This window comes from Cynara cardunculus, assembly GCF_001531365.2.
Source record: "Cynara cardunculus var. scolymus isolate 2C chromosome LG 10, CcrdV1, whole genome shotgun sequence".
Taxonomy (NCBI): domain Eukaryota; kingdom Viridiplantae; phylum Streptophyta; class Magnoliopsida; order Asterales; family Asteraceae; genus Cynara; species Cynara cardunculus.
The window spans coordinates 17,145,029-17,168,101 of NC_037537.1; the positions used below are offsets into that span (position 1 = coordinate 17,145,029).

General features: G+C 34.8%; 3 protein-coding genes across 8 annotated transcripts in view; all 3 read right to left on the reverse strand.

Moving 5' to 3' along the window:
* Positions 1-2,676: 2,676 nt before the first annotated feature.
* LOC112520432 (metacaspase-4-like) lies at positions 2,677-4,530 on the reverse strand. The gene is made up of 2 exons (XM_025128821.1): positions 4,182-4,530; positions 2,677-3,527 (listed from the first exon to the last, which is right to left on the reverse strand). The coding sequence occupies exons 1-2, from the start codon at positions 4,528-4,530 to the stop codon at positions 2,677-2,679; spliced, it is 1,200 nt and encodes a 399-aa protein (XP_024984589.1).
* Positions 4,531-10,432: 5,902 nt separating this feature from the next.
* Positions 10,433-13,512, reverse strand: LOC112520042 (putative disease resistance RPP13-like protein 1). Its single transcript, XM_025128347.1, has 2 exons — positions 10,561-13,512; positions 10,433-10,486 (listed from the first exon to the last, which is right to left on the reverse strand). Exons 1-2 carry the CDS (start codon positions 13,510-13,512, stop codon positions 10,433-10,435), a joined length of 3,006 nt encoding a protein of 1,001 aa, XP_024984115.1.
* A 5,499-nt stretch (positions 13,513-19,011) lies between these two features.
* The window catches only part of LOC112519252 (callose synthase 2-like), a 34,838-nt gene continuing 30,776 nt past the window's right edge, over positions 19,012-23,073 (reverse strand). For 5 of the 6 annotated variants that reach the window (XM_025127273.1, XM_025127274.1, XM_025127275.1 and 2 more), the window contains 7 exons: positions 22,970-23,053; positions 21,936-22,048; positions 21,614-21,843; positions 20,702-21,496; positions 20,568-20,618; positions 20,110-20,295; positions 19,012-19,430 (listed from right to left, as the gene is read on the reverse strand). In XM_025127273.1, coding sequence (XP_024983041.1) covers positions 19,182-19,430; positions 20,110-20,295; positions 20,568-20,618; positions 20,702-21,496; positions 21,614-21,843; positions 21,936-22,048; positions 22,970-23,053 — 1,708 coding nt within the window. In that variant the 3' untranslated portion in view covers positions 19,012-19,181. Of the gene's footprint in view, positions 19,431-20,109; positions 20,296-20,567; positions 20,619-20,701; positions 21,497-21,613; positions 21,844-21,935; positions 22,072-22,969; positions 23,054-23,073 lie in introns of those variants that run through there. The other variant, XR_003069905.1, reaches the window with a different exon arrangement.

Consider the following 23,073-nt stretch of genomic DNA (forward strand, 5'->3'; position numbering starts at 1 on the left):
AAAATTATAAATTTCCTAATTTATCTATTGATTTGTGGTTAATATTGGTTCTCACAGTTACCACAAACTAATTAGTTCTCATTTGATTAGGCTCCTATATATATATATATATATATATATATATATAGGGGAGCGTTCAAATAGAAACCACCCAATTTATATAAACCGTGAAAACCACATTCAACCAATCATAATTTTTCATTTTGTTCATTTTTTTGTAATTATAAGAGGTTGATTAACCATTTTTATTGTAGAGGGTGTTAATCATGGATATTATCGTCTTCATTATTTTAATTTTAGAGAAATACATGAATCAGTTTCATTAAAATTTCTTTAAATATTATATGAAACAATTTCATAACCATATATGAAATAGATTCATCAAAAAAAAGTATTATATGAAACAATTTCATAAGATTAAACAATTTCAAGAAAAAATTTCGTAAGATTAAACAATGAAATGGACGTATGAGGGTGGTTTGTACGATTTACACAAATGAGGGCGGTTTTCATTTGATCGCTCCTCTCTCTCTCTCTCTCTCTCTCTCTCTCTCTATATATATATATATATAAAGATAAATATTTTAATTATGTGTTTTGTACTATAATTTTACTAATTGGTTGGTTTTGATTTCAACCATGGTTATAAGTTTCAAAGCATCCATCACGTTTTTATACATCCATCATCATCTTCCAAATCTTTCCACCAATATGAGATGATGAAAATCAACTTTAATCAAGATTTGAGGAAGACTCAAACCTTATGTTGCCAAGTCATCATCTTTGGTCTCACTTTTAGTTTTATACTTTGATTTTTACCATTTGTTTGATTTTGATTCCAACCATGGTTATAGATTTCAATGAGGGGTTATCCAAAATAAGACAATTCTATGAGGAAAACCCCATGAATTGATACAAAGGCACCATTCATCTTTTTATACATTTCACTTTGTTCAAATCTTTTAACTCTTCATCAATGTGAGACAACTAAGACCCAACCACAAATTCACCATATGAGAATACTCAATTCTCATTGTGCCACCTGGAATATCCCAAGGTTTTACAAAAAAAAAAACCTTTTAGGTGCATCTCGATACATGTCATTCTAATATGCATCCAAAGGTGTAGATCAATTTTTACACTTCTCACTTTAACTCTCATTCTCACCGGAACTCAACCCTCTAATCTACCTCTCATCAAATATCTCCCTCAAGATTAAAAAGTCTTGGGAACATTTATTTTTAAATGGGGGTGAAGGGCTTGGCCTGGGAAGGGGAGAGTGGTCAAAAGCAACAAATTATAAATCTGTTGAAGTTTTTCTATGTAGGTTCGAATCATGCCCCTCCCACTTGTTTGTTGTAGATTTCAGAGAAGAGAAAATATATGTATTTGCTTCTTTTTTTAGTTAATTTGTTTTTTTTTTCTTTCTAAAAGTGATTGTAGTAGTTTCGTTTTTATACTTTTTAAAATGACTATTTTATATTAAAGAACTTGGATGAACAACGCATGTTATAATGATTTTATGAAATTTGAAACTATTGATCAGTTAAAGCTTTGACTAATTGATAGTCACATGATCCTGTTGGATAGTTTGAAGATTTATGTTGGGCATGGCAATACGATTTATGAATTACAGACCGTAATAATTTACATTACACCACATTATTTAAGATTGTATTTTTTTTTTCAAAATTTTCACTTATTTTTAATTTTGATGATTTATTTTTTCAATTGTCATGTAATTAAAAATATGCATGTATTTATGTAAATAAAATATATATAGTTTTATATATTTAAGATTGTATTTTGTATTTCAAAATTTCCACTTATCATTAATTTTGATAATTTATTTTTTCAATTGCCATGTAATTAAAAATATGGATCTATTTATGTAAATAAAATTATATATAGTTTTATATATTTGTGGATTCAATTTTTTTTTATAGAATAATAAAAATGAAGTAAGAAAATAGTAGAAAAACAAAAGGGTTAGCAATTAATGTGTTAATTGTATATTAAAAATAAATCAAAATAATGAAAAAAAAGGATAAAAAAACTTATCATTAAACAACTTTTTGGTTCTTCCTTTAATATATACATATAGATTATATATACTATGATATCAAAATACACATATACGTTATCTGCTGTTATACTTTATATAGTATAGGTGCCTTGTGTTCAGTTATGTGGAAGTACAAGACAGAAATGAAACTTTATTAAAGTAGAAGGATGTTTGTTGTAATTATTTGAGTTTGTGTTTGTTGTTCTCGAGACGTATTAACGACTTCTCACAAATCCCTTTTTTGACATTGTAGAACGCAGAAGATAATTATCGAGGGCGATTGCACATATCCACGATTAAAGGGCAATATGGTAATTTAGCAATGACTTACAATATCAAACAGTAGGTATAATTAGTGAAGGGGAGAGAGAAAGAAAAAGGAATAACATGGCTGGTGTCTATTTTTGGTTGTGGGTGTAGCCTTTTTCATGGCATTTTACACTCTATTGGAATATTTATTCGTTAACTGAAACTCGTTAACGAAGTTGGCTTGTAACTCGATTGAAATGATTTCGACTCGATACCGTGTTTGGATGTAGGGTTCAATTATTATTACGATACTCCAAACAACAATTATTTGACTTCCTTAACGTCATCATTAGATGCTAAAATTAACATATAAACGGGTCATTGACATGTTTGTCATCACAATAAAGCCCAGGTCGTTGTTTGAACCCTTGTTTCTTCATCATAATCCTGGCCTTGGTCACGAGCTCATGGTTCGTTATCTTCCCATTCGATTCTTCCACGATCGCCTGAATCGTATGGCTGAGCGCACCAAACGATAGCTCTTGCTTCCCAGATGGGGTAGCATCAGCCGAGGTTTGATCAGTCTGGCAACCACTGATCAAAATCCCGTTCTCCGGCAGCTTCTTTTTCTTGGATCCGGCATACGCATCTTGCTTGCCACCAACTTCTGTTTCCATGGCTGGTTTCCCGTAATTTGAGTTGCTCTCCAGCTTTTGCTTTAGGAATTCCTGAGCTAAACCACTCACTTTTCCCAGAAAACCGCCACCACCACCATCGCCGCCGCTGCCTTGGAGGCTGTCCAGAAGGACCTTCATGAACTTCTTCACTTTTGGACTTGAATCGTCCCCAAATACATCAAACAAAGTTGGCCTCACATTCCCAACATTTATATCATCTTTTCCGGTTTTTTGTTTCAGGATATCAACAAGAGTGTCAAGAGGTAAAGATCTGTTCGTTACGCTCAAATCGTCCTCCTCACCACCACCTTTACGGCTGAATATTGATTCTAATGCATCTTCAGTCTTTTGTAGGAAATTCCCGAATCCAGAACCTGATTCAGCCTCTCTTTTTTCTTCAGACAAATCATCTTTGCAGCTCTCACCAATCTGCTCTTTAGCGTCATCAATGAGTCCGCCACTATGGCAAGAATCTGAGACTATGGTTAATTTGCAACCATGTGGTACTTGATCTACAAGCTCCCTGAAGTCGTCATCTGGAATGCTCTCACACGAATGTACGTGATACAAGGTCAAAACCACAATACAACAATAAATTGCACATAAAAGTTGCTTTAACTAGGGTGAAAGAAGTCTGCAAGCTCCAAAACTCCATACTCCATAAGAACAATTGGAATGTAGTAGTGAGCGTATAGCGAATATATGTGTGTGCAAAAGAGACGCTGATCATCCACCTCTACCACCACAATACCTTCCCATTGAGTGAAAGCAAACACAAACCAAAATCATGTTCCAATCAAGAGAAAACAGTTTAACCGTAGGAGGATTATAACTAAGCATAAACCAAAGGAACAAAAATGAGAAAACAAGATGGTCAGATTGAGAAAATCAAATAGAACAATGGACAAATCTATGAAGGTAAGATTAAAGTCTGTGCATCGAATAAATTGGAAAGCCGCACCGGCCAAATCTGCTATTTTGCCTTTCAGAAAGTAATTCTGATTTTTGAATGTCAAAAAATGGAGTCAAATCGTTAGATCATTCGAAGAGAAATAACCAGATACGTCATAAATCATGCATAGAAATCCCTAAATCAAGCTAATTCAACTCAAATATTCAATTTCCTAAATCCAGCGTCAAATTGTAGATCGACAGGGAAACTAATCGGTAGATCTAAAGAGGTACCATACCAGTTATGAGATTCATGTCGCATGGAACAATGCACTCGTCGTAGCCAGTATCATCATCTTCACCAGTCTCGGCGGGAAGTCGAGTGCCGTGACCACTATAATGGACGAAGAGAATGTCCTCGGACTCGGCCGATTTGATGAGATCAGAAAGAGCGGTGCGGATGTTACGGCCGGTGGGCTGAGTATATGAACTATCGGCATCGATGAGAACCTTAATATCGCTTTCCGCGAATCCGTAACGATCGATCAAACAACGATGCATTCTCTTAACATCATTGACGCATCCTTTAAGCTCCGCCTTGGTTCCGGCGTAATTACATCCGATCAACACCGCCTTTTTCTTACCCATTTCTTCTAACAAAAAACGATGGATTATTGGTTCAAAATCGAATGAGGGTGATGAACAGTTTGCATTCCCATATTTGTTTTCAGTGGATCTACGTTATAATTTGAATGCATCAGAAAACTAGGAGATTAAGAGGTTGGCATCTATTATATGCGCACGGTTATATCTGAATTCTTATACTGCTTTAAAAAAAATTAGAGTAATTTATGTTTTTGTCGGTTAAAAATTACGATTTTTGTCCCTATAGTTTATAAATTGTGGTTTTTGTTCTTATAGTTTATAACTTATTGTTATTTTCATCCCTATGATTTAAAATTAAATGGGGGCTTGTTTGTTTTTTTTTTTTTTTTTTTTTTGAAAAAAGCTCTTAATACCTCTTAAGTCTGAATCGGTCAGACGTTTTTATTTTCAGACCGTTTGATTTTTTTTTTAATAAGAGCTGAAAAGCTCTTATAGTCCTCTGAATTTCTAAACCCTTGAGGACACCATATCGATCTCTCGCTCTCTCGTTTGATCTCCAGCTATCAAATCATACCGATCTATCCACATCAAACAATCTAGACACCATATCTATCTCTCGCTTGGTCTCAAGCTACCGATCTATCCATATCAATCTCTCCAAAACGATATCTGCAAATCGATCTCTCCTATATATGAGTTATTTTATGAGTATGATCAAACCAACGAGCAAGGGGATGATGGCGACACAATTAATGCAAAATGAATATTGGTTCTACTCGTTATGAGACTTTGTTCGTGTTTATATTGATTCAAATTTCAAACTTCAGACGTAAAAACAAACGGTCTAACTGATTCAGATTTCAGACTTCAGCACCACCTCTTATAAATCAGAAGTGAAATCAGACTTCAGACTTCAACACCTCTTAAAAAACAAACACCACCTGACTGTTATGGTCCTTGTACTTGAAGATATGAATTAGTGGAGGGACTAAAATAACTATAAATTATAAATTATATGGACGAAAATCGTAATTTCTAAACCATGACGAAAATCGTAATTTACTCAAAGATTTAATAAAACAATAGTCTAATAGTGAAATATGAGTTTTTTTAATGTTCAAATATCTTTTCTATGTGAATGGTTATATCCAAATGTTCTTAGAAAAGTTTAAAATGTATTATATGAATTTGCTGGATTTTTATCTGTCATCTACTATGTTTCATGAGATCTATTAAATTATACGTAATGTAAATGTTTAAATATTTTTTTATATGATACAATTATATCATATGACTTTTGGATCATATGAGATAAAGTTGTTTCCGTGATACCTCTGAGACATATTATAAGCTTTTGGATGAGTTTTTATTTTTATATTGTCAAACATTCACCAGTAAACCCACAAAACATTCACCAGTAAACCCACCAAACATTCACTGCAAAATACCAAAACTTTCACAAGAAAAAAAAAACGAACCTTGACATGAAAAACACATTGAATATTGACCGGAAAAACACCCGAAACCTTCATGGAAATCACATACAAAACCTTCGTAGTGTGTTTTTGGGAACCCAACCCTATATTACATCAGTTATGAACAGATGTCATCTTTATGCAGTGACCCTCGATTAGAGCGTGGTGTTTTTTAGAAATCATTACTATATTCATTATATGTCTTTTTCAAGATATAAACAAGGATGAGTTTAGTCTAGCTTCATAATAACGTTCAACCAGGTAATGGTGTGTAAGACAACATATTAGATATGTTTCGTATATTGATGCTCTAACAAATTCGATATTTCGATCTTTTATTTTTTGATAAAATGATTAGATTTTTAAAAGTAACCAAGGAGTTATCATATCAATTTGTTTTTGAAGCAGTATCTAATAAATTCATTTTTTTAATAAAATTATAAGAATTTTAAAAGTAGATAAAATTTTTACAACATTAACCACAAGAGTGGTGTCTGATTGGTTTGAGTTTGGCTCCAAAGGTCAAAAATAGCAGGAGGTGTCAGGTTTAAATCCAAGGAGGAATTAAAATCCCCTTGTGGCCACGGAGGTTCAAATGTGCTGACTCCAAGCTATCTGCAAAACAGGTGGTCACCCTGGGATTAGTCAACCCGCATAACGGGTTGGATAGCCAGGTTAATCAAAAAGTAAAAATCTAGAACATTCTCAATCCGTGCGGAACTGGTATCCAATCCTAGTTATAACAAGTCTAGTCTCAAAGCTGTTTTGAAACTAGATATGCATGATAAGTCTTGCTTGGTCCTAGACCCGTTTATGCCTGATTGTCTTAGTTTGGTCTATTAATTCTGGTTGAGAGTGCGGTTATAAGATTGGTCCTCTGCAAAGACCGACCGTAAGTATGGTTTAGGCTGAGGTCTACTCCCTACAAATATAATATTTAATACTTATTTATTTGTCTTATTTTGTTAAATTCTTTTTTCGACTTTCATGTAACTTTGTATATTTTTATTCCTTTTATAGAATTTAATTATCTTTTTGAAAAAAAAAATTGCTTATAGTTAATTATTAGAAGTTTTGTTCTTAAATTTTATTTTTGTAATTTACATAATTTTGTATTAAAATTTAAAAATATGATTTTTTAATAATACATAAAAAAAATATTGAAACAATAATGAAAATCTAAAAAAAAAAACTTAAGACTAGCCTTATCGGCACCTGTGCAGGACCGATTGGACCTTTGGACCCAAATCAGACCCATTTTTGAGGTCAGGGGATCGTTGTCATAGGTATTAGGCCTTATCAGACTTCACTTTTCAATTTAGGCCTGAGGTATTAACACCTCTATGGTTATTTTGGAAGGGTGTCAATCTTACCTCCGTTTGTTGAAAGGTTTGTATTTTTCAATCTTATCATTGTTATATTTACTTGGTCTTTATTATTTTTTAGGGAGTTGTTGTGATAAAGTGTTGATTGTTGGAGGGCTGGAAGTGTCAAGAGATAATACTCTTGGACTGGTACTCTGTAAAGTAGAAGATAAAGGGTAGCGGAGTAAACTGAGAAGATTGAGGTTGTTATATATCTTCTTGGTGGTATTATGAAATGATTTTCCCATTTTTTGTATTCGGGTTGGATTGTAAAACATATCTAGGCAATCAAGAAGTATAACACGGGTCCCAACTTCCGGGTTGTGGTGCATCCGTTAGGTGCGGATGATGTAGTAAAAATCTTATCATTTTTGGGTTCACATCTAAGCGTTGCCAATTAAAGCCGTTGTAGCCATGAAGATTAATTTACGATAACTTCATACTACTTTTTATTGCATCGAAAGATTAGTTGATGATCATAGACTAATGCGTATAATTACGTCACCAAAAATGATCACATGGGTTCCGAGGTTTTCCGCATAATTCCTAAAATAATTAAGCACCTCTTAAACATGCTCACATTATTCAAAAATTACACTATGGCACCTGCGACAATAGGCTTCCTTTCAATTAGTCCAAAATAGTTTCAACTAGGCATAAATGGCCCCTTAGAAAGACAAAGTTTACAAAAATGGTCACCTTTTATATAAAATGTTTCCTTTTTGGAACTACCTTTATAAAAGTTTGTCAATCTTACCCATTTATCATTATTTATTTTGTTTCTTTTATGGGCCTTTAATAAATTTTTTTAAATATAATTCAAATCAACAATTTCGTTATTTTTACTAACATTATGTTTGTTTATCATTTCTTATAGATTCTTGATACAAGGGGTAGTTTACCAAATCCTTATCCGGGCAAGTGTTTATCGAAAAAATTCAACACTATCACTTACTTACCAGGTAAGATTTTGGTCCACCAAAATGGTATCATATGCAACAATTTGCCTGGTAAGCCATAACCGTGGTAAAAGTCGTCGCCCTCACTTACTGGGTAAGATTCTCGATCCTTGCTTTCGCTTTTACCGGGTAAGATTCTGGTCCTTGTCATATGCATCCAATAAAGTAATGTGACTAAATAAGCACTTACCCCGATAAGTGTTTGTTAAACAACCCCTAAATAACTTCATGGTCAAAACTGATAAAACTACGATCGAACATCCCTCAAAATCAATGTCGCTGATGGAATGTGAATATAATCTAAATCAAACCGAATTTTGAATGGCAGAGATTTTACAGAAAATGGACAAGAAGCATTTTTTTTTTTTGTTTGAAAAAAATTAAAGATCAAAGGGAGAAGAGAAAGCTTGTATTCAATAAACTTTTATTTGAGAAAAATGATTCCCATTGGAAGGTAGTTGATCTAAAGGTTCTTTTCAATTAAGATTGATCCAAAAGTGAAGATCAACTTTGCTGTTACCCTTCTCACCATTAACTTTCATTCTTATTGGAAACCACCTATATATAATGCCAAAGTTAGTGAACGTTTCATTTTTCTCGCTTCTCATAAAAAATGTCATTTCTCACGTGGCACTCAACCCATATTTATCAACACTCTTTAAAGTTTTTGACTAAGGAACCTTTTTACCAAACGTTTACCCGGTTAATTGCTTATCAGCAAAATTCAATAACACTTACTTACCGGGTAAGATTTTAGTCTACCAAAACGACATCGTATGCAACAATTTATCCGGTAAACGCTTACCATGGTAAGAGTCGTCGCCCTCACTTATCGGGTAAGACTAATGGTCCTTGTTTCGCTCTTACAGATAAGATTTTTGGTCCTTACCATATTCACCGGTGAGGTAACATGACTTGGTAAACGCTTACCCGGATAAATGTTTGGTAAACGGCCCCTAAGACCCCGTAGGGTAATAAACCCCACCCCAAAACACAAAAGGATTCGAAATAGCAACATAGAACCAAAAAACAACTCCGATCTTTGATTTTCCACTTGTCACAATTCAGAAAGCCTTAAAATACTTCTCCTTCAGTGGGTTGTTGAATGTGATGGATACAAATAACTCTCACCCACAAGTCTTCTGATGTCTTAAAAGGAAATGACACATAAAACCATGCCTTTCTTTTCCCACTTGTCACTGGAAGTTCTCAATCCCCCTTTCTATGCCACATTGATTATCCTTGCAAGCAGACGTGGAATTATCCTCACCTATATACACATATGATATAAATTTTCCAACTTAGTTCTGAAGATATGGAAAGACATTAGCTAACAAGTTCATAGAGAAAGAGACACAGGTATTGGGTAAGGATACGACGTACCATGATAAATCGACATCGACGTCAAGGATCAGAAGATGATCAGCCGGTAGCAGTTGCCTTTTTCTACTGATACACTGTTAATGTCAAAGATGATGGGCCGACAGAAGTTCTCTCCGAAAGATCTCTAAGCTTCGGGCATGACCAAATATGAAGTTGCTTAAGGTAGGGGAGGTGTTGTAAAGCTTCTGAAATTGATTCCAAGTCCTCAAATCCTCTGATAAATAAAGAATTTAAAGATCGTGGAAGAAGAAAAGATGATGATGAAGTAGTATTGTCGCTATTCCTCACATCTTCTATCTCTGCAAACGAAACCACTCTTGAATTTTTGCCGTATAAATCCAGTTCAACAAGTGAGGTTGGGTAATTTTGCAGCCCCCACTCTGACATGCACTTGTTTAAGCATCCTATTCTTAGGCTTCTTAAATTAGGAGGCCACAACCCACAAGGAAAGGAGTAGTCCATGCTTGGACAATCATTTATCCACAACTCTTCTAAAGATGTGAGCCTTTGCAAATGCTCATGAGGAAATGACTTTAGATTCTTACAACTACTGATCCAGAGACATTTTAGGCAAAATAAGGGAAGAAAACCAAAACCTTTATCTGGAATGGTTTCTATGGTATCACAATTCCAGATTTTCAATGTGGTGAGATGAACAAACCATCCTTGAGGAAACAACCTCAAATTATCACAATTTTGGATGAAAAGAAACTTCAAAGTGGATGAGAACATAGGAGATTTCGAGATTTCCAACCTCTCGGTACTATTCGAGCAATTGTAATTCTCCAGCGTCTTGGAACCAAGAAGTTCCACTTCTCTAATGCATTTCATGCTAATCCCCAAATTAACCTCTTTATCCCCCAATGATACTAAATTTTTACAATCAGATACTTCCAAGTTTCTTAACCTTCCAAGAAACTTGGATGCCTCCGATTCTGATTCCCACAAATATCTCAATTCGTCACAATCTCTGATGCATATATCTTCAACCGCCCCAAGATCTTTTAAAACTTCTCCATGTAGTTGAGTAAGTCCTTTAATATTATCCATTGTCAACATCTCAATTGATGAGGACACACCAACCATGCTTCTTAACACCACTTCAAAACACCCTCCTATATGTAAAACCCGAAGTAATGGTAATGAATCAATCGACACTTCAACTAGTTTTGGACAATTTCCCATAGAAATGTCACGAAGACAAGGAAATGATCGGAAAGTTCCATCTTTCCCATCAATACTACTCGACCAACTCTCCCAACTTTCCATGTCAAAAAATTCCAAGATTTGAAGTGATGGAAACGCAATAGCATTGTAAGAATTAGTAGGTGCAAGTAACTCAGAACCCAAATTCTTCACCTTATCCATTCTTGACACAGACAACTTCCGAAGTGACTGCAAACTTCCAAGTGTGGGTAAATGTGTGCACCTTCTACAACCACGTAATACAAGCACTGTTAATTTATGAAACGAGGGATCACCAATCCAATTAGGAAATTTGGTTCCCTTGTAGAAGCAAATCTTCAAGTATCTCAACTTATGATGAGGCCTTAACCCTTCAAGTATGTCATATTCAATCGTCTCATCCTGAGAATCATCAAAGACATCACTCCATATCATCTTCAAATCAACAAGACCCTTCTTTTGTTGTAAGTTAGCATCCTTTGCTTGTATTGGATTTATCACTTTCTCCAATCCCATAATGGAAAGTCGACCTTGAAGTTCAGATAGGCCCTTAAGCTCGGATATTCTAAATCCATTAGCTCCTTCAATGATGACCTTGGGTAGAGTTTGTAGACTCGTCAACCCACCAATCCCTAAGGGCATCTTCTTCAACTTTGGAGTATCACTAATGTCAAGATGTCGCATGTTTATTAACTTCACAAAACTGATGGACAAGCTAGATAAATCATGACAACCACAAAGCAACAAGCTTTGTAGATTATAGAGGTCACCGATTTGTTCCGGTAATCGTTTGATGCCAGTTTTGGAAAAATTGAGGTATCGTATGTGCTTGAGATTACCAATGGATTGTGGTACACTAGTGATTGAATGATTACATAGGCTTAGCACCCTTAGGAATTGTAGTTGGGGAAGTAATTCGACAAGAACATCGTCTGATAAATGGAAACTCTGCCAAAGATTTAATGGCACAGGTAAGAAGGTTCGCAAGCGTCTAGCTCTTTGTAATTCCTTGAACATTCTAAATGTTCCATATGCTTGACCTATTAATGAAATGTGACGACATTTCTCCAAAGATTCACTTCTACAATATATATCATTATCATGCAACCTAAAGAAAAACTCTCCTGCAACATTTGTGGCCAGGTCGTTAATCAAGTCATGCATTATATGTTGTGATTGGTCATTAGTTGAAGGCTGAAAAAATGACCTTGACTTCAGCTCTTCGAAATACTCGTGACCCAAACTCTCCATTGATTTACTGACATCTGATTGGTACAAAAACCCTTCTGCCATCCACAGTAGGACTAGTTCCTTCTTGTCAAACACATAGTCCTTGGGAAATACGGAGCAATAAGCAAACAAATGCTTCAAATGTGGAGGGAGATCATGGTAGCTTAGTCTTAGAGCCGGAAGAATCTGATTTCCATCCTCTAAATTCCATATCTCACTATTCAACACCTCCTCCCATTTACTATCATCTGTTTTTGTCCTCAACATCCTCCCTAGCGTTATCAAAGCCAAAGGCAATCTGCCACATTTATTCACGATGCTTTCACCATGCCATTTAAGTGTTGGATGTTTGTCAAAGTTTTGTTCATCTAGTGCATATTGAGCAAATAGAGACAAAGCTTTTTCATTTGACAAAACCTTTAGATTGTAAGGTTGAAAAGAGTTCATCACCGTTGCAACCTTGGTCTTTCGAGTTGTCACAATAATTTTACTTCCAGGTGCCCCTACAGCAAAAGGGCTTTGGAGGAGTTCCCACTCCCTGTAGTCTTCATTCCATACATCGTCTAGAACAACTAGGAACCTTTTCTTCCATAGTTTTTCTTTAAGTGCCACATGAAGAAGATCTAAATTAGCAAATTCTTGATTCGTCCCGCCTACAGCTTGAAAAATAGCCTTGCTAATATTAAATACATCCAACTCTTCAGAAACACAAACCCATGCCCTGAGTTCAAAGTGATCCTTCACTTTCTCTTCGTTGTACAAAACTTTGGCAAGAGTGGTTTTGCCTATCCCACCCAGACCAACTATGGACAAGATGTTGACATTTTGATTACATGCTTCATTCCCCAATAACTTCCCGAGCAATGCTTCTTTATCCCCTTCCCTACCCAATACTTTGGACTCATCAACCAATGAAGTTTCCTCCAATCGTCTATTTCTTCTATTCGACCTTTCAACATTCACATTTGCATTCAAACCTAGAGTATTTCTCTGCTCAGCAAGATTATGCAATTTGATGGTAATCTCATCTAGCTTTGAACTCATCTTACGACCATACATAATGTTACGGGGAGTGAAATTAGTGCAACAAGTTGGGATTAACTTCAATACCTTATTGGTATCGGTGCTCACATGAGATTCTCGATTCAACTTGCGATGCAAAGATTCGGTGGCTAAATCATCCAATAGATCGTCTATTTCGTAAGCCAAATCCTGGAGATCGTGCAACCACAAATCAACACATCTCTCTTTTATCTGCTTTTGGCCTGCATCGGCAAGCACGGCTAGGATCTGGGTCAAGGTCTTCTTCCATTTGTTTAACTGAGAATTGATTCCTCGAGATTGAGCGAGTTTGATCAAGTCAGCTGAGGCCAGTTGGTCAAATAACACAGTGATGAATGCGGTGAGAAAGATTTCTGCAATAGCCATTGCAGATGAAAAGGGTCGTTTGTTTCTTTTTGGGGGTTTTGATTTCAAAGAAAAGCAGTGAGATGAAGCAAAGGTCAGAGACTTATCCAAAGACTTTGGTACAAATCTATCGACTCAAAAAAAACTAATTTTTTAATTAAAGGTTGAAATTGGGGGAATAAATCATGTTATGAAAAATTAAAAGGCATACGTGTGGTTTTTTTTAAGGGATGTTTGGATTGCTTATTTGAAATTATGTTTTTATAAAAGTTTTTATTAATTTATTATAAGTTAAAATTTATTTATTTTTTTTTAAAATTATTATCAGTTTGACATTGATATAAACTGTTTATCTAAATACTCAAAAGTGTTTATTACTAGTGTCACACCGGAACAAGTCAATAAATTATTTTTATATGTAATCTCAAACACCCCTTGTATTGTTTATTTTTTTCTATCAATATAAGTTTTTATATAATATATAATGCAACATTGTTTTAGTATTTTCTTTTTATAGAATATGTAAAATTACGGTTTTTAACAAAGGCATAACATTACGTGACCAACAATATTCCTTAAAAATGATGTTCGTTTGAATCTCTAAGGTTCATCTGTAAGTTCTTCTTTTTTTTTTTTTGAGTGTTAATTTATGATGTATAAAATTAGTTGGAGTGTATATGAATTAGTTTGAACACCTATGGTTATCAAAATTTGATGGATTTCTGTCTTTTTCTTTTCCAATAGAACTCATAACAATTTAGATATTATAAAATAATACAAATGTTGTTTGTTGTTAAGAGGGAAATAATACTAATGTTTAAAATAAAAGATGTAATGAGGATGGATATATATATATATATATATATATATATATATATATATATATATATGGGTTCGTTTAAGGAAGAACTGAATAGTTTGTGGTAACCGTGAGATCCAATCTCAACCACAAATCAATATATAAATTAGGAAATTTATAATTATGAATTAAAATTTTAATGCAAAGACATTTTAGGTATTTTCTCTCTCCGTTCTCCGGTGATACAACTGTGATACCTAAAATTATTGACTCTATTAAACAAAAGATACATTGTGATACTCAATCATATATAAGATGCATTGTGATACCACTGTGTTACATCTCCGATCGACCACACAAACAACCTCAATGTGATATCCAAGCACATATATGATGTATTGTGATACCATTGTGGTATCACCGGAGGACGGTGGCCGGAGAGAGAAGAGAGGAGAGAGGAGAGTTTTTAAAATATCAAAAATATCCTTGCATTATAATTTTAATTCAAAATTACCAAAATTATATTGTACAACCAATGCAACCCAATTAATTGAGATATTTATGAAAATAATAAGAGTATGATTTGAACATTTATGGAAAATTATTAGAGTTCATTAATTATGATCAATACTTTATATTATGAAATAATAAAAACTTTTATTAAATTACATATTCATGAAATTAAATAAACGATTGAAATTGAGTTGTATTAATTATACAAATATAAAAAGGTTATCTCTCTATATATCCCCATTGCAAGCCATGATAGCCTAATAGCCATACTTGATATTAATTGACAAGTTATTGAATTAATAGTTGACCGTTTCTTTGTTTTAGTAGGTATTAATGACCCACACTTTTGGTTTAGACTTCGAAAAACAAATTAAATTTGAGTTATTTTTGGTTTCAATTGAATTCAAAATGAAAATATGAATTGGGTTAAAAGTTTTACAATTCACGATTCAAATTGGATTTAAAATTTTTGTCTGTAATGACGAAGGAAAAACCGGGCCGATTAAACAAATATTCTGTAACACCGCGGTTTTACGGTTATAGTATCAAAGCAATAGTTTAAGTGAACTAGGTATCAAAAATGGTATCAAGACTTAAACTAGGCGTTCATGTTATATAGTAACCTGACTCTGATTCCATAACTGTAACCACAATGTTACTATTCATTAATTGATGTTTATTCATAATTGTGCGTACATAAACTACCACATGGAAAAACAACAAATTCAATGACGATGAAAAGAAAAGATGGTGAGAGGGGAGATGCCACTTATAAACACCATCGGAGGGTTATCTTGGAGGATACCTGCTTAACTGTGCATACTTTAGGAGGAATGGCTTAATTTGAATGAGGGTCGGTGGTAGTCAAGACTAGATATTTATATTCATATTTAATCTCATATTCTATATTCAAATTTACATGTTTATGTTAAAAACAGGAGCATCGCAACTTAATTGATTTTCTTTCGCTTGCTTGAGTTGGAGCATAATCTCACTAATTGTAGGTCATTTTTCTCGAGATTCGTGCACGCATTGATATGCAGTAGCTAAGACTTTGTCCAATGTTTTTGTTTGGATAGTCCTTTTATTATGTGATCAATAATTGTGTGTAATACTCTTTTTTTATAGCAAGTTCAAGCCAAATGACAGAGGAATCGTCTCTCGTCATGATATTTGGATGCACATGCTAACCTTTCACACAATACTTCGAACAACACCACCCCAAATGAATATACGGTGTCAAGATACATGTCCTTTCATATTGTGGGTCACAGTAACCATATGTGCCTCCGAGGTTAGTGACCACAAAGGTGTTTTATTGATTTGCTAAACTTATCTTGGATAACCCAAAATCTGAAAGTTTTACTTTTCAATTCGCATCCAATAAAATGTTCATGCTTTTAATATCATGATGTATTATTATGTGCTTAGTTGCCAAATGATATGGTATTTTTCCGACGACTGATTAGTTGGAGGCGAGTTTTGGTGTTTTTCCGACGGTTGATTGGTTGGAAGGGAGTTATGAGGTTGTGATGGTCGATGATTGACGGTGGTTGATTTACCTGACATATGATTTGGTGTAATCAAGACTGAACTAATATGAAACTTCAAATCAAGATATAAAGGTACTGAAATATAAAGCGGGATGCCCTCTCTATGTATATAGTGTGACCCTTTTATCTATGCGGTTGTTTATGAATAGAGAAATTTATTAAAATAACTATTTTTCAGGGTTGGTTTCACCTTCTTTCCATTTTCTTTTCAAGTTCCCCAAAATAGCCATAGGTCCGCAAAACTCATGTCCACAATTGCGGACCCAGCTAGAAGACAAAAAATTACACTTTCAACCCCTGTCCACAAAAAAAATACATTTTTCACCTAGGTCCACAAAAAAAAATTACATTTCTCACACAGTCTGCATTTTTTTTTACATTTTTCACCAAGGTCCGCAAATAAAAAATTAAAATTGCGGACCTAGGGCTATTTTAGTTGACTTCTTTCCATGGGATACCCTAGTTAGAGCAATGAAATCGACAGCACGTCCTTATACAATGCATAAGGCTCTTGGCTGGATAATAGGAACAACTTTTAATTTTGTAAAAAATGAGTAAGAGGTAAAATCAAACGGTAAAAAAATTTATTTTAATTAATTTTCTTTATGAATATGATCAAGCGGATTTAAGAAGTAAAACTAATAAAGACTTGCTTTAAACAAATTAAAGATTAATAGTAATTAATTACCAAGGACGTTACAATCTTTTTGTAGGCCCTGTTGTATCCAGAGTTTTTGACGACATTACATAAGAGATAACAGCATACATATACGTTAAGCACGAAATGACACTAATCCTAACCGATCAATAATTTAAACCTAACCTAAATCTAAACTGATCAATAATCTGACACTAATCCTAACCAGAACTTTCATAATTCAAGTCATGGAACTATGCTATGTTAACTACTTGCACATACAGATTTTTGCTAAAGCTGCATCAAAGACTAACTGTTTAGCCTTTTGCATGTCTAACTAGTTTTTTTTTTTTTTTTTTTAATTAACCTGAATATCCAACCCACTATGCGAGCCGATTAATCCCAGGACGACTATCTGCTTTGCAAATAACGCGGAGCCACCGCATTTGAACCTCCGTGGCCACAAGGAGATTTTTATTCCTCCTTTGATTTGAACCTGGGACCTCCAGGTACTTTTGACCTTTGGAGTCAAGCTCAAACCAATCAGGCACCACCCTTGTGGTTATGTCTAACTAGTTTTACACATGTTGGTGATAGGTGAAAGCCGAAAAATATTCAATCTCTGGATTTTTAAGTTAAAGATGGCATCTTCATTTACATAATGCAAAGCATAAACAAGGGTAGTAGCAGTGGTAAACATTGGTTTAAACAAACAAAAAATCAAACATTTGTTCATCAACCAAAAACATAAAGAAGCCCTAAATAGATCAAACGGTAACAAATCATTATTCATCAAATAAAAACCCTAATCTTGAAGCCCTTAGACATAAACGAATGGTAATGCACATACCTGAAATTGTAGATGGAGACTGATTAGAGCGATATTGCCGACGACAAACAGAGGAAGGCGAACGAGAGAATGAGGACGAATCACAGGAGATAATAAGTGGTTAGTAAACATTCTACTTCTTATCAAGGTAAGAGGCTCTTATTCAATAAGTGTCAATAAGAAGCAAGTAAACAGCCAGCCCTGTAGTAATTTACTCTTTATTTTAGATTATGCTAATTATGTTATAAAATTATTCAAGATCCACCTCTCCTATGAAATTCCATAAACTTGAAAGCAAGAACAAAATATTACACGCTCCAGGACAATGCTCTTCATGTCCTCGATCAATCGTCTGTATCTATTTTTCCGATTCTACTCTTAAATTGTTGCATATTTAAGTCATAATCATATGTTATAATTATTACACATCCTCAACATATGTCCATTTTGAGAGCATTAACAAAAATAATCTTCAAACATATTGACTCCTCTGAATCATTATGGCTTCGACAAGTGACCACATAATTTGGTTTGATCTTTAGCAGATAATGATGGGAATTTTTGGTGACCCTAGTCGTAGCTCTCGCAATCGCAATGGCGATGGCGATAGCAATAACAATAGCGATGAAGGATGGTAGCATGTTCAAGCCAATTGGTGGAGGAATCATCGCTCGTCCTGATACTTAAAAACACATGCCATGCCAATCTTCCTCAGAAAACTTCAAACACTACCACACCAAACGAATATACTTTTGATTCTTTTGTTAAAATGCATGTTCCTTCGTAGTGTGGGTCACAACGACCATGTGTGCTGGCAAGGTTAGTGACCACAAAAGTGTTATCTTGATTTGCTAGACATATTTTAGATAATCCAAAATCTAAAAAATTAACGTCCCAATTCTCATCCAAAAAACGTTGGAGCTTTTTATTTCACGATGTATTATTATGTGTCTTTCTGACGCATGATTGTGATTAAATCCAATGCAGAGGCAGCACCAACACATATATTAAGACGTTTCTCCCATGATCGTTGTGCCAACATAGCACAGTCACACACAAGTTTGATGTGATCCCAGTTTCTGGTTCGGGATTTGAAATTGATTGTTCATAAAATTTGAGTTTTGGTTCGATTTGGATTTTCAATTTTGGTTCAAAATATTTATTAGATGATAACTCAACTCAAAAGAAAAGAATAGAAGAAAGGCTTAAGATTACTATACGTTTTGTTCCAGAACCAAGCATCATTTACATAATTATTCACACATGTATCCTATGTGAACTTTTTGCATTACACACGTATGAAGATCCCGAGTTTATGAACAAAACGAATACATATTTACGTTTGTGGCGGAAGATCCATCATTCCTTGCTGTTGGATGATCGGTCTTTCTTTTGTCCTCCAAGAATACGAGAAATCTGCAAACCTCTGCTGAACGCTTGGTTGAAGAGCATTCGTGTTTGGAACTCCGACACAAATGGGAACCAAGCGAGAAATGCAACTGGGGTGAAAAGAAGTAACCCCATGATGATTTCGTAGTATTGTGCTAAGGTTCTGATTGAAGACCAAATTCCAGATCCTCGCAGAAATGGTCTCAGAGCTTGTGCAATCTGATAGAGAAGACTAATTAAAATTACTAATAGACAACAACACAATTTATATACTCTTTCCTATCATAATGTAACTCCAATGTTCGGAATGAACAAATCAAAACCAAACGAGCCCACGCCGGAGCTGAGGTCTGGTGGTGGAATGTATGCGGACCTAACCTCTACCAAAAAAAGTAGAACGACAGTTTCCCACAGAGCCCTGGTTTGTGAAAAATGTGTGAAATAAAGAGAGTTTTCCCAAGAAGAATGAGGAAATAGTAAACGAAGGCTCGAAAAAGAACTTGAAACAAGAAAATCAAGTCAACATACAAACATAAGTAGGTACAGGAAAACGTAGTCAAGGAAAGAAAAGATGATCACATGCCCCTAGTCCTCTGGGAACTTATTTTGGGTTCAAGATTCAAGGTATCTCGAAAATTAGAATTTTGGTTCAATATTTCTTTCGAAGTGCTTTTTGTAGTTTGAGATTGGTGCAGAGATTATTTTTGCAATCCAGGGGTGTTCACGGGAACAGCTTCTCTACCCCCCTGGAGTAGAGGAAAGGTCTGTGCATATTCTACCCTCCCCAGACCCTATTCCGTGTGGCACTTACTATGTTGTTTAGTTTAGTTTGGTTTGGTTATCCAACTCTTGACAAATACAATAACGCAAATGAGAACTGAGAAATAAAATTACTGACCAGAAGCAGTCCCCAGCCGGTTGGCAGGAATGCAAGGATGCATATTACTATATCTTTCACTGTCATATGAGGTAGCGCAATCAAGGTAATCAGAGTTGAAATAAATGCAACAAAGATAAATCCCTGAATCAACCGGAACATAAGCTGATAATCCGCACTCAATTTCTTTCTCCAAAATGACATTGCCTGAAAATATATACCAAAAGTTAAATGAATCCAACATGCTAATCAAACTCGAGTCACAAAGTTTTAAACAAAAAAGTGTCGTAGAATAAAGCTAAGTGAGGGGTTGCTTGGTTGTTTTTCCTTTAAGATGTCTGTATGGATTAACCTAAATTTCCGAAGCCCATCAACCCAATACCAAAAGCCCTGATTCTTGAAGTTCCATATATAGAAGTATCAAAGAATATGCTATTCTAATTGAAAAGGAAATTAAGCGGTACTCTTATGTAACACACCTTCATCACAACCAGTCCTCCAATGATCACAAGCCATGAAATTCCATAAACCTGAAATCAAGAAGCAAAAGTTGGGTTGAGTTGCTATTGAAAACAGACACTTTGTTGAGAAAAAGTGGAGACATGAAATGTACCAGAAAACTTTTGCTATCCGTTAAGCTGAGGTGATACACGAGTCCAAACTGATAAATAAAAAACCGAAGCGCCAACAAGATCTCCATAACGTTACCCCTTACCCCCGAAGATATAAGATGCTCTTGTTCTTTTTCCCACCAAGATTCCCAACTTTTATCAACAGAGACACCAATTCCTCCATGGTTACTTATCCATTTACTCCAATCTGTCCAATCATCAACAATTTTTTGCCATTCAAACCCCGAGGGGTTGAAAAGGAAGGGAGCAAATAGCCACGATCCGACCATAAACCACATTGATATTGTAATCAATATGTATGCAAGTGAACCTCTATAAGATTGACCAAAAATTTCATATACAACAAGTAAGATCAGAAGTTCAATTCCTTTGACAAAGTGGCTTCGAGAATAGAGTCTGTAGTTCTCAGCAAATTTCGCATGAAACACAACAAATCCACGGCCTGTGGCTCTGTATTGTGCACCCCCATGAAGCAAAGTTCTTCCATAATAATGGGTTTTTGTTCCAAGAGAAAAGGTAAAAAACACAGAAGCCAACTGTAGTTGCATGAGGATAAAATCGGTAAATGCTCTATGAAACCCTCTTTCGAGTCCTATTTCCATCATCATTGGCAATGCCATAAGAAAGCCAATTTGAACAAAAGACTGTGAAGCAAGAGCTACTTGAAGGGGTTTATCATTCACAACTTGCCTATTAGTACTCAACTCTCTCTCCAATCCACTGAGAACGAGATAAAGGCGGCCGTAGAGGAAGACATATACAATAATCACAGTTAGCTGCCATAAAACAAATCTTGATGGTCAGAGACTATGCATTATATTCATGAATGAAACTCCTATAGTGTATATTCATCAATGAATATAAACTATATTCATCAATGAATTACATCTTACCAATGTATTAAAATAGAATCCCACAGTGGTGAAATAGCAAGAGAGCATGCGAAAGAAATCAAAGCGGTGTCCAAGCCTATATATATCACGACTCATTGTCTGCTCCCCGTTTCCATTGGCTATCTTTGCCTCAAACAATGAGATCTGGTTGAGACCGACATCTCTTCCTTTACCAACTTGTATGTATTCATGATGAGTAACATTTCCTCCACGTAATGTAGAATTGAAACCTGAGAAGAATGAAAAATCCGAATAAAAGACAGGCAGGTAACAGTGATACATGGTGAAACATAAAAAAGAATCTTCAACAGCAAAGACTTGCCTGCAAATATATCCTCACTCAGGTTAATGATCCTAGAAGCCTTGCTCACACCCCCTCTGGTCAAGTGAAACAGTCTTTCAAACACATCTGGATGCCCGTAGTGAAATCTGACTCTGAATGAGCATGGGCACATGAACTAGATAATGAGTTTAAAGATAAAGATAAAATACTAATTTCATTTTCAACATAATGAAAGGAATTTTACTTTATGTAGTTGTCTACATCATTCATCAAACTTGCAATGAATCAAAAAAGAAATAAAATATCATGACTTACTAGAAAACCAACAACATTGTTGAGAACAACATATAAATGATGAAAATATTTGAATTAAAGGCCAATAGTACATTGTAAAACAATGATATATAACATTTAGGACTCATTCGAACTTTCACACTAGCATAAATGGAATAATATAAGAGAAAGAAATGCAAAAGATGTAAAAGCAGATAATTATATGATATAGAATGTTCATGTGGGCATTACTTGATAAGAGCCAATGGTAACAAAAACCGAGGTTAACTGGGTTTCCCCTTTTTGTTATGGGTGTCCTTTCAGATTTTCCAGAAAGGGATGCAAACCTTTTTACAAACACCAAATCCTTGAAGAAAGAAATTATTCCACATAAAATTGCTTGAGTTAGATAAAATTTTGTCGTGTCATATTCTAATTCTAGCAAAAAGGAGAAAGAGGTTGAATTGAATTCAGGGTGAGTTTAGCATGCAAAGCTACATAGTATCATGTGATATTAAAATATAAACACAAATTAAAAAAAATCTTAGATGGTGCAAGTTAAAACAGTTATCAGACACACAAATACATCATTCAATCTGCCAAAAACACGAGAAAATTTCATTTTGAGGTTAGTAATGTAGAGGGAACTAGAGAGCTGTTGGAAGATGCTTACACTGAAAAAGCAAACTCAACCCAACCATTCTCAAAGACTTTAAAAAATTGCTTAGGCATTTGATATGAGTTGAAACTATACTTATAATGTTGGTAAATCTAAACTATGAAAAGACTGTAAAGCTTACTTTAACGGGTTAGCCAACAATCTTTGTCCAATGGTTACGAAACTTGTCTCCTGATTTGACATGAACCATGCAAGAGAAGAAACACTGAAAGCAGAAATCATTAA

Coding starts and splice junctions, on each gene's coding strand:
- LOC112520042 (XM_025128347.1), bottom strand. CDS start 13,512: ATGGCTATTGCAGAAATCTTTCTCACCGCATTCATCACTGTGTTATTT. Junction 10,487..10,560: donor GAAGGTTAAGAAACTTGGAA/GTATCTGATTGT, acceptor GAAATGCATTAG/AGAAGTGGAACTTCTTGGTT.
- LOC112520432 (XM_025128821.1), bottom strand. CDS start 4,530: ATGGGTAAGAAAAAGGCGGTGTTGATCGGATGTAATTACGCCGGAACC. Junction 3,528..4,181: donor CGACATGAATCTCATAACTG/GTATGGTACCTC, acceptor AGAGCATTCCAG/ATGACGACTTCAGGGAGCTT.